Source organism: Poeciliopsis prolifica, unplaced genomic scaffold, assembly GCF_027474105.1.
Source record: "Poeciliopsis prolifica strain line A6 unplaced genomic scaffold, Auburn_PproV2 SCAFFOLD039, whole genome shotgun sequence".
In the NCBI taxonomy this organism is placed as follows: Eukaryota; Metazoa; Chordata; class Actinopteri; order Cyprinodontiformes; family Poeciliidae; genus Poeciliopsis; species Poeciliopsis prolifica.
The window spans coordinates 286,069-298,319 of NW_026562414.1; the positions used below are offsets into that span (position 1 = coordinate 286,069).

Below are 12,251 nucleotides of genomic sequence, written 5' to 3' on the forward strand. Positions count from 1 at the left end.
CCCACAGAGCTCCAACCTAACACCATCGAAATTATACAGTATAATTTTGACCCCCACTGACTGCAAGAAGGAAACACCAACGGAAAATTGAAACCTCCATCCACCAACAACAACACTGCAGCCCAGAAAGAATTAAGTAATTTGGAATAGTCCTCCCCGAACACTGTCCCTTTCTTGCCTTGCTGTCAAAAATTGCGCTGACATTTTATTAAAGAAGAACAAATAGTGTTAACCTCTATAACAGACCTTGAAATTGGGAGAAAACTATTCACACAGCACAGTGTTTCTCAGTCCTGGTCCTGAGGGACCACTGCCCTGAATGCTTTAGGTGTTTCCCTTCTACCGCTCACCGGGCCTGAAGAAATGGGTGATTAACAGGCTTCTGCAGCACTTGATACCATGGCAGCACTGACATAGACACAAATAAACTATATAGGTTCTAAGTTCAAATGGTTTTCCTCCTTTTGTCTGAGTTTGAATTTTTATGAAGCTTTGATTTAGTGTGAATGTGTCATGCCATAAAAAAAAAAAATTAAAAAAAAAAAATCAGGTAATCGGGGTAAGAAATACATTTAATGCTGTGGCGTCTGTATATGCAAATCCATTTTATTTACAACCACAATGTGGTAGACTAAGTGACAGACTGCTTCAGCCGTCCCTCGAGCCAAGCCACTCGGCTGCATGGTTAAAAATATCTCAAACTGTGATTGCACACAACAAACATCAAATACATTGCAGTGCCTAACTATTTTATTAGGTCTGACAAAAGAGGCTGTGATTGCTCAGAGCTGTGGTGTCCCACATGACCCCTCAGGCAGCAGCATGCAGCTGGCAGCGCAGTCCAGTTCAGCGTCCTCTCCAATAAATGCCACCCTCGCCAACATACATCTGATTAAGTAGCCATTTTACATGATAGCCCGTCATCGTTTCCAATCAATCTTCAGACAAATGTAGCTCAAAAGACTTTTGCAGATTTGATCTTCCCTTGGCAATAAACAGGCCAGGATGTCGCCTGTGATGAAATGGTGAGTCACATAGGTTTTAAACCCATCATTTCTTACAAGGAGGAGTAGGACATAAACTCTACAAAGTAGTGAAATAGGAAAGGAGGGTTTGCTGAATGGCTAAACAGTTCTTTGAATCTCACTTGCCATCTGGTGAGCTCTCGTGGCCAGAGAACAGGAGGCAACAGAGAAGACAGTGGGGGAGGAGTGTGGGATCTGTGGAGGGAGTCCCAACCTAATTCCTTGAGTAAACATTATAGGCAGTCTTAATTACATCAGCGTTTCAGCCAAAGATTGAACATTTTTACCAGAGTTTGGAAGGAAAATTCTCAATCTGAATTCAAGTCTATGCTAAGAAAGTTTTCCAATACAGAAACTAAATAATGGAACAATATATCTTCAAGGCATTTTATTTCAATTACTCTGTTTATATTAAGATATAAATTGTTTTATAATAAAATTAAAAAAAATGAAGATATAACCCCCCCCCTATATTTTCAGGTATATTTAAAGCTCACAACACTTTCTTGCATAGCATTCCATAAGTCAATATCAACATATGATGGTACTGATTTGTAAAGGCTGTAAGAGTACAGCCTAACTATTAGTTATGAATAACAATGATGTTTGCACCAGCTTCTTAGCTTGGCAGTGACACTTAACTAAAAGGTCATCAGTTGTTAATTAATTTGCTGTATCATCAAGAAATGAACAACACCTGACCTTGAGCATACTAATGTTTACACAGTTGTAAACATTTCACGATATCATCTCTTATTTCCACAGACTGAGCTCGTAAGATTCTCCTAAAGCAGTCTTTATCATTCTACAATGTTTAAAATATGTTGTACATTTCAGATCCGCATTACATTTTAGTGTTTCCTGTGAAACTCAACACTATTAAACCTCAACAAATCGTTTATTTTTCCGTTTAGATGGAGTGCCTGTCTCAGACCTTAGGCCTACTGTTCTAGATGGTGAGTCTTACTTATATTAAGAAATGGCTTACTCTGAAAAAGTAAACAGAATGTTTTGAAAAACATTACTTTCCTAACAATTATCTATGTAGACGTTTCACAATAACTCTCTGACGATTGTGTGCTTCTGAGAAGTGAGTCAGTGGCACAAAAGTGATGAATGGGACAGAGAGCCAGAGAGATAGGCCATGACTGAGTGACTAGTCAATACACAAAAACAAGAAATGGGGCCCAATCGAGTCAAACTCCTTCTTCAAGACGGTCTTTTGAATTGCTTATAATTCGGTTGAGATGTCCAAAAGAGGGGACCAGTGCAAACATGAGGCAGTGCAAAGACCGTGACCTTCCAGGTCAAACCGCTATGTTTCTAGACATTTTCTTTTGGCAGAACCAGACAGATAAAAGTGAGGAAGCTACACTTGCTGTGGACCAAATATAGTTCCCAAAAAGACATGACACTATAATCTCATATCAGATTACAACAGCAATTAAAGGTGACTCAAAAGCAGTTTCTTCCTTATTTTTCTTCCCCGATGTTCTCTGTTGTTAATTGAAGTATGTAGAAATATTTTGTCATTCTTAAAATTTGGTAAAAGTGAAAATTTTGTTGTTTGGGTTTTTTGCCATTTGGACCAACTCAGAGTTATCTTTAACGACTATAAATACAATCTTCTTTCTAGTCAACTTTGACAGAAATAATCTACACTTATTACACATTTCATAAAACAGTTTGTGACTTGTAAGTTATATTTAGAAACTAAAGAATATGTATACTTGTGCATTCTTAGTTTTGCAAAAACCTTGCTATAGCTCTTATTTGTTTATAATTCTGAACTCAAATTCAGTTGCTGTAATGCACTATGATGTGGGTTGGCCCTCCTATAAAAATCACATTTATTATTGCAGCTTTCTATTTCTAGTTTTACCTGCTTCATACGACTAATGTTGCTTGGGAATACATAATTTTTGATAACCTCTACACTATGGCTTTATGTTTGTGTGAAAAAAAATAGCTGGAAGGATCTGTGGTTTGTTTTATACACTTTCATTAGATTTAAATAATCTTAGAAACTAGTAATGGTCAGCTTCTTAATTATCTCTACAATTACAAGGGTATTCTTTATTTTGACCATTACTGTATAATTAAATGTCTACCACAGATATGTGCTTTAAGCTCCTAACCTAAATATAAATGATAAGGGTCAGTCTATCCACCCTGGAAACGATAATATGCCACAGGTTCCTAAGGCCATCCAATATCCCCAAGTCCAAGGGTGAACATATAACACTCATCTCCTACTGCCAGCACCATTAACCTCTAGGGAATGATTGTACAATACTGATCTGATGATGGTTGTAGTCCCTGAATGCAAAGGCTTTTATTGCTCTATAACATCAGCAGGTTCTTGCTTTCATCACTGTCGAGGAAAGTGTGGTCTTCATGAATATGTGGGTAGGCATCCATATATTGTAGATATTACTGTTTGAGAATCTGTTTGACTTTGTCCTGTCTTTTTGATCCATTTCTGTTACACTGAATTATTTTTCTTTTCCATATTTAATATTAGGGGATGTAACTGCATTGTCAAAGAAAAAAAAAATGGACGAACCACTGCAGTAATCTGCAATGAAGTAAAAACGATGCAAAACGAAAAAGGATGACAAATCTTCATTATAAATTCCTTTTCTCCCCCACGTCTGTTTTCACCCACTCACAAATAGCTTCTATGGACCAAGACAGCAGTGGTGCTAATAATGTTGATGCTGTGCCAAGCCCAGCTGGTGATGCCCGGCACAGGGCATCGAGTATCTGCTGTTCCTAGTCACTGTCTTTAAAAGCCTCTTCTCACTGCCAAGTGGGATCAGAGGGAGGCAGATCACACTGCTGTGATTGACGCAATCAACCTGTGAACCTGTGCAGAACTCATTTTGTTCGCTCCATCTCTAATGTAGCAAATACATCATTAAAGCTCTGTGTTATTTTAAGTCACTCTGAAAACAAAACAGCAACTTGCCAAGAACTGTCTCTTAAATGAAACTACAATTTGCTTGTTTACAGTTTGTTATAACTATAATCCTTGTCTTTATCTGCCGATTAATTAGCGCCACACTTTGACTGTGTTCATTGACGGGGACATTGATATTTCAGTCGTAGAAATCCAGAGATTTCTGCAAATGTCTGTGGAGAGTCATAGCAGCCATAGTAAGTCGATACTGATGACAAAATTTATATCTGACAGGATTTGCAAAGCCATGATTGAGTGGACTGTGGGGCATAAATTAAGCCTTACCAAGTCTGTAAGCAAAATAAACAGCCTACTGCAGGCTAGCCACCAAAGCAGAAAGCATAGCTTATAAATTGCCTCATCTAGCTTGCTAGGTTCTGGCTCCTAAAAGGCAAACGCTTAAGAGACCTCAAAAAATATGTCTGCAATATTTCACTGACTAACACTCCCATTGGTAGTGTTTGGCCCAAAGGCGATCCCTCTCACCTGTGATCCTTGGGAGCAATATCAGATTTATTTTGAAAAACAAATCAAATCTGGCTTAAGGTTAGTGATCAGCAGAATGCTGAATATATTTTCGGCTGAGCAGAAAATACTTATTCTCTATGATGACTTGGTGCTAATAGTATGTACACTAGTTATGGTATGCTATTGTGGTATTAAATCTAGCCATCTTTAATTTGCTGTGAGCTATTAAAGAATGTTGTTTAGTAATAGATCATTTGGTGATATCAGTTTTTAATTCAGGTTTTTATGGTTTGAATATCTATTAAAAAATACTTAAAAAAAAGACCTAGTTAATATCTCATTTATTAGCCATTAGCTTGTCTGTCAATGTTAACTATACATGTGTGATGAAGGATTAAAACAACAATCAATATCTTATATAATTAATAATAATTAAAATAATGAGAAAATATTACTTTAAAAAGGGATGTGATTTTAGAAGTACCAGTGAAAGCAGTATTTTTGTTGAATCATCTGATACATTTCTTAATCGGTTTTCTTAAAGCAGTACGCAAAACTGTGGTAAATTTTTCAACTCCCACCTTCCCTCACTTATTCATGCTAATGCTTCTCTTTACCATTGCATCAAATAGAATAGAGAAGTTTACTGCTCAGTACAATTTACTGTGTGAATTATTATTTTTTTCTGACGTTACGATTATGTAAGCTGCACGATAGAAACTGCAACTAGTTTGTCCAGATAAAAAGATTTCCCAAGTGCTTAATTTCTATTTTGTGTGAAGTTTATCTGTGCAGTGATTCATTTCAGGCAGAACCACTGTCTGCATCTTCTGTTCAATATTAGACTGACTGGGGATTGCCTAATTTGGCTCAACACCCTCACTGAGGGCCCTGATTTGGTTGAAATGTTGCTTAAATGAAGCGTCTGGGGACTTGTGTGTCTTCAGTTGCCAGATTTCAGAGAATTGTTTGCTATAAGAATCCACAGCCAAGTCCTCTTTGGGGGCACAATCAAATTGGGAACTGAATCAGACATTTTTCAGCATGTGTTCAGCATATTTAAGGCTTACCTGCAGGACAGCACAAACATGTATTTAAACATGCATGATAAACACTTCCTAATTGGAGTGTATAGCTGCCACCTTGCAGGTTCTTCCAGCACTCACTGTGGGTATCATCCACTCTTCTCCCAGCAGTGCTTATTAATGCAGCTACGTGTCTGTTTTCTCCCCCTCCCTCTCTCTATGCCCCTAAGCATATCCCAGCAAACCTGCTTCCTCCTTATTTGTCTTCCTTTTTCATCCTCTGCTCCCGCCATTCCTCATTTAAACCCCCAAAGAAATGAACCACGCTCAAACCCCAGCTACAGACGAAGAGTGTGTCTTGGTGAGTGTATTGTCTGAACATTAATATAAGTGGATTTATCTGCTTCTAAATAGCATACTGAAAAACCTGCTTACAGTCTGTATAACGTGGCTTCTGGTTCACTTCTATATGCCATTTATTTCCCACTGGGGATATGACACCCTGCCATGAAGAGTTATATAAAATGGCCGTTAGAGACAGGAACATTTGTATAAGCTTTCCAAAAAAAGGCTTCCTATCAATTATATTGTATAATGAAATATCCAAATAAATTATCTTTATTATGCAACCTGGTACAAATGCAATGTTTTTTTTCTAAACCAGTTTGATTGCATATTCTAATGAAATACTTTAAATGTTTGATGGATGCACATGTTTTCCCATTTGCTTGCTGTGTTTTCAGTTCATTATGTCTTTTTAAGTCTAACATGATTCTCATAGCCCCATAAGAGCTAAAAGAGGTCCCTGCTATGTGTACTTACTATTAATAAAAGTCATTATTATGAGCTATTACACCAGAAATTTCAATTGTGTTGATGACACTGGAGAACATCCAGCTCTCTGTGGAGGTAATTACAGCTCAGTGAAATGCAGACATCAGTAAAATTATTCAGAGGTAGAAAACAACTGTGCCTAAGGCTTCATAAAGGGGAAGATGATCAATTTCATATTTTCTTAGTTAAATGTAAGTGTATTCTTAATTCATTTAATCAGGATTAAAGAATTTAAATTAAAGTAAACCAACCCATCAAATTATCTCATTAGATTCATAGGAAGTAATTATTTTCGGATGGGAAGCTCTTTTCATGGTGGTAGCGCTGCATATTTATATATCCATTAGCTTCATGCTATTTGCGGCAAATAAATTGTATTTTTCTTTTATTGTTGACATGCCAGTTCTAATATTAGCCAGTTCTGATGTTCTTTCTAAGAACTGTTATGCATGCATGCTGATGTGTGTAAGCACTGTTTTAATAAACAACTTAATGTAGCATTGACCTATTTGTGATTACTTGTGTATTAACTCTGTTATTTTCCTGCATATTGGCTTTGTTTGAACTGATATTAGACATGCACTAGTCGGACAACATTTTGTAAGCTTTATAGAATTTTATGTAGCCTTTCTTTGTATTTAATATAATTTTTTCAAAGCTGAGAGGCAGAGCACAAATGTACCTTCAAGGTTTTCTCGCTGTCATCAGTAGGTTTGCTGCAGTAGTTACATGCCTGAACCAACACACACACACTTTTTTGTCACAGTTCAATGACCTCCTGTGTGCAGAGGCTAGCCGGACCAAAGTATTAGCATATGGCCAAGTAGATCGCAGGGTATGCCTAAGTCCAGCCTATTGTCCAGGGTGTGTGTGGCCAAGAAGATAAATAAGGAATGTACTTTCATCAGCTTGTTCTTTATATGGTGATTACACTGCATGATGGAGTTCAGTTCATCCCCAAATATTATACTAATTCCTAAGAGAAACTGCATCAAAAATTTAATTTTCAGTTTCCAAACCATCTTTTTTCATGCTCATTGCACAGCTGTCACAAGACAAGAAATGGCACATAATTTCAACCAATCAGTCCACCATAAGAACAAACGTGCTCTGCGCACGCCCTCTCCTAAGACAATTTTAAGAAAACTTTCATGGTTTTGAGGTGTGAGATGATACAGCTGGAGCTCCTATATTTTTTGAACTAGAAACCTCGTTGCAGGGCTACAAAACAGTGGTGCTCAAGATGAACCATTATTTTCAAGCATGGCAGGTATATTTATATTCATAGTTTTACATTCAACAAAACTCATTAGCTCTCATAACCCATATGTGTAACAGTTAATAATATGTGTAACAGTTAATAATGCAGACAGGTGAGGCTCATTTTTACAATAAAAATACTCCCACTGCTCAGACATTTTTCTAGACTGTCAGCGTCCATGGAATCCTCAGATGCTTTTCTAATACCATCCCATATTAAGAATAGTTGCCTGCATGTACCAATTGGGCAGACTTGCTCAACAAAAAGGTTACCTTAAGACAGTATCTTAATTGCGTGACTGACTTCATTAAATTAAAACAGTAACGTGTATTTGTATGACCTTCAACCATTTGGAATTGTATGCATGTTGCCATGTGTGTTTGTGTGTTGCAACTTGGTGAACTAGAAATAATGTGCTATGTGTTGAGTGGTGTATGTGAACAAATTTGTCGCCTGGAGGTGCACTGTTAGAATGATGAGAACAGTGGAAGTCTTGTAACAGCACCAAAGGGCAGCAACGGACGGGTGAGCCCAACCCTAGAAAGCTCAAACAACCCAAAGCAGGCAAACACAAAGCACCGCCCGGGGGCAGTTATAAGCCCCACACAGGAAGGATGTTGGCGAAGCAAAGGAGCAACAGCACACAGATACACAGGGTGAGGATGATACCCCACAACCCAGCCACACCATCGTATCCTGCCATGCAATTCAAGCCGAGACCCAATGACTCCGCCCACCACTACGGGCACAACCTGAATATAAACTCAAAGAGAATCGCACCAAGCCATACCCTTTACACCTTCCTACTCATTCATCAGAGACCCCCAGGCCATTGCCACACCCCAGCCAACAACAATCAAGTTAAAAAGAAGTGTGCTACCAATGGAAGATAAACTATGGGCAAGTGAGAATAGCATACCGGTACTCAACCTTTTGCATAGCATTTTTCTCAGTGCATTTATTAGTTGTTAGAGCTCAACTTTCCACAAGCTATAATTTCACTTTAGGAAGGTTCAATTATCCTGAGACCAGCAACATATTCAGTATATAAAAAAAATTAACTATACTAATTAGTATCCATATTCTTTATGCGACAGACTGGCGACCTCTTGCCCGGAAAGCAGCTGGAGATAGGCACCAGCAACTCCCGTCCCCACTACGGACCAGCGTGAACAGATAATGGATGGATGGATTCCTCATACGTTTCTACATGTCAGAAACATTCTTTTTCAAACACATTTAGGAGGCAACGTGCACAGCATGTCATTGGCTGCGAGCTTGTACTTCTCAAAATGCATGTTTGCCTCAAACGAAACTCAGCCTCACCCGCAAAAGGCACTGAATGTCACTGTGATTTTACACTGGCCCCCATTTACACATGCCTTGTGATGTGAGAAAACATTGCGTGCAACTTTCACCAGTTGCAAAAACCTCACATTGCACCACTTGTCCATTCTTCTTTGTCTTTCTTCTCGTCAAAGCCCTCTTTGCCTGCAATCTCTATCACCTTCCGCTACACCCCTCCTCCCCCTCTCTCAATCTCAGTCAATCAATCCCCTCATGAAATCACAAGGTGACATGTACAGTGTTGTCTTGGTAACCATTGCTACACAACTGTTGCCTGGCCAACGAGTGCAAACAAGCTCCAAGCCCAGCACGGAGCACGAACGTTGAAGAAGGCATAGAGGAAAAGCAATAAAAGCCTGGAGGAAGGTTCAGGGGGACGCAGGGTCACACAATGGCTGCTGCAGTGCACCCTCTATTTAATTTAATGACGCCATTAACGTTGGATTCTTCAGCCAAAGTGCTCCAGCATAAATATCAGAAACTCTGCTTGCTAAATAAAGAAAACTGTGCAACACAAAAGGTAAAAACTATATGTCTTGTAGAAATGTTACTCAACTATGCATTTATCATATCCTTAGAAGGACTTTACCTTTAAATTCATCCTCAATTATCTTCATTCAATCATGTCATGGAATTAGCTTAGGTAAGGCTACTTAAGGTTCTCAAACTGTGGCACAAGTACTCCTTTAATAATAAATAGAAGAAATTCTGGCACCGACCCCTTACAACAGAAATAAATTGCTAATTACCTATAACACGGAGCTGATAAGCCCCAGGTAAAAGATTGTTAAAAAAAATTATATTTGCCTCAAACAGTAACCATCAGATGTGAACTGCTGTTTAGTGTATGTTAACTCTATAATGGAAAGTGCATATTTTTTTAATGTAAATAAGTATCTTTGAGACATCTAGTTTTTTAGTACAATTTGTCCAAAATCTGTTACCTCAATAACAGATGTCAAACATTTTTATACTTTCTTTTTAAGATTTCATGAACAAAATGTTTATATGGAAGTAAAGACACTAATAAAATGTTTTTTAATTGTGCTGTCCTTATAATGCATACAAAACAAATATTAATCACATGATAACAAAAGCTTAATGCATCAATTGTAATTCTTTTTATAATTATTTTTTTACGTTTTTAAATTTGCATTAAAAGGTTATGAACTATAAGTTTAAACTGAAGCAGACAACACAAACCCAAGATAAAGTCACATTGACTACTAACTTAGGACTTCTGGGATGTAGGAAGAAAATCAAATCTGAACTTCCAACTTATAATTCGACAATTCTGTATTTTGAGTTAAAATTGAATGCACCATACACCTCATCCTTCAACCAAAAATTTTGCACCAATTGTTATAATCTTGCCTTCCCATTTTTCTGTTTTAATACCATTTTAAAAACTACAAAACAGCATAGTCCAAGTTCTCTTTTAAACATTTATCATTGTGTTTGGTACCTAAGAACCATAAAATTCACCCAATTAGATCATGTTTTGAAGAAACAACTGCTCTAAATACTGAAAAAACTGAGACTTACCCCAAAAATTTTTTTTAATGAATCACATTAACAATATTGATTCACAGAATTCTGTTTATGGAGAACAACCTCTTTTTGAGTCATTTTCCTTCCTCTGTGCTTGTTTGAATTCAACGTTCACATGCTGGTGCATCTCCTCTGTGGAATTGTTATTATTTATTTGTTAGAAAAACCACGTGATCTGCAGTGTCCTCACAATATGTTAGATTAAAGCATGTGAAAAACATCAATAGATATATATTATTGATGGTGTTTTTCTTTTTGATCATAAGTTAGAGAATTAAAGCTGTTATTGTGTGGATACACACTAAGAGCTGTACCAAATCAGACACAGGCTGGTCGGAAAGCCTTTGATGAAACTAGATTTCTTTTAATGCACAGATTTCTACATGCTACACTCGAAATCTGCCAAGAAAAACAGAATGGATTGCTGGAGAAAAGAAAGGTGTTTGTCTCAGAGGAAGGTGCTGCAAGGGAGGTGGAGTAAATTGACTGTTTACAACAACAGACCCAAAGAGGGACCTTGAATGTCCATGACGAGCTCCCTTCCCTTTTTTCACTTTCAAGTCACCTTATCCCCAGATTTTTCTGGATGCCATCCTAAAAAAACCAAGGCCATAATTTCCATCCAATTTGCTCCCTCTCCCTGCATGAACACTGACAGATTGTCATATTTTGGCCATGCTCCCAGAGGAGTGCTGTGAGAGGCAGGAGGGCAGATAAACGGCTATTACCATTCACACCGGCTCATTACTGGGCATTTAGACCCGGGAGCACCAACTCCAAAGCTTCATGCAGAGGGCATTTATGCTGCTCCAGCTCCCACCCCAGGAACCCAGCAGCACTGCCCTTGTGATTGACAACTAACACCCAGCCATGTTTTTTTTATACTCAAATAAATAGTGAATATGTCAAAACATAAGAGAAATTGATGATTGCTCACAACCACAATTTCCTGCATCACAAAATCTTCAGTGTTACTACTACTTTATAGATGGCCACCGATTGAGTCGATCACTCAGACAGAAACATTCCGTGGCCACAAGCAAGTTTTTTTTTTTTTTTTTTTTGCGTGGATTGTAAGCACTGAAAAAGGCTAAACCTACTGTCATGAATCCATCCAGCAGGCCTGAGTCTGGTTTGGGTGGGGCTTGTAGCCGCTCCATTGACCACTTCTCGATGATTGATGACACCTGAGAGTTTTCCGTGTTGAGAATGCGAAACCCAGTCATGTTAACTCCACTGTAGCGATACGGTTCCATATCGAGGGCAAAAAGGTCCTGGAAGCAAAAAAAAAGAAAAAAGAAAAAAAAAAAGATGAAAGCATAATATTGTGTTTGATCTAGAAAGAAGTTTACATAAATCTTTCATCATATTAGTCAAGAGAAGTGAGCTGATTGGCTCTCATGGCCTAATAACTGAGGGCTAAGAGGTTGATCTAAAGGTATTTTTATGTTTTATTTTTCATCATACTGAGGCAGTAGCCTTGATTAAGGCAAGATTTCAAGGTTATAGCCAGTCTTTTGGTGGGTTGCCATTTATCATGTGGATGTGAAAGGACAACCCAATTGTCCTGCATACAGCATATCTGGCAACTAACCAGGCAGATGTCTCTGGGACACAACAACACAGTTGAAAGAGCAACAGCAGGTGACGGACGCGGAACACGGATGCCATGGTCAATATTTGCTGTTCCGAAACCAGCTCGGATGGCTCGGTACCAGTATACAGTAGTACAGGCCAGCGCGGTGGCCACTTTTCTGCCAAACACTGGCTGATTTCGA

The 12,251-nt window shown here is 38.2% G+C and overlaps 1 protein-coding gene across 3 annotated transcripts in view; it reads right to left on the bottom strand.

Annotated features, from left to right (window-relative positions):
- The window catches only part of LOC129375259 (glutamate receptor ionotropic, kainate 2-like), an 82,787-nt gene that overhangs the window by 37,788 nt on the left and 32,748 nt on the right, over window positions 1-12,251 (bottom strand). For all 3 annotated transcript variants that reach the window (XR_008607614.1, XM_055054217.1, XM_055054216.1), the window contains exon 6: window positions 11,574-11,747. Coding sequence is in view for 2 of the 3 variants with exons in the window: in XM_055054217.1 (XP_054910192.1) it covers window positions 11,574-11,747 (174 nt within the window). In the remaining variant the exon portion in view is untranslated. The remainder of the gene's footprint in view (window positions 1-11,573; window positions 11,748-12,251) is intronic.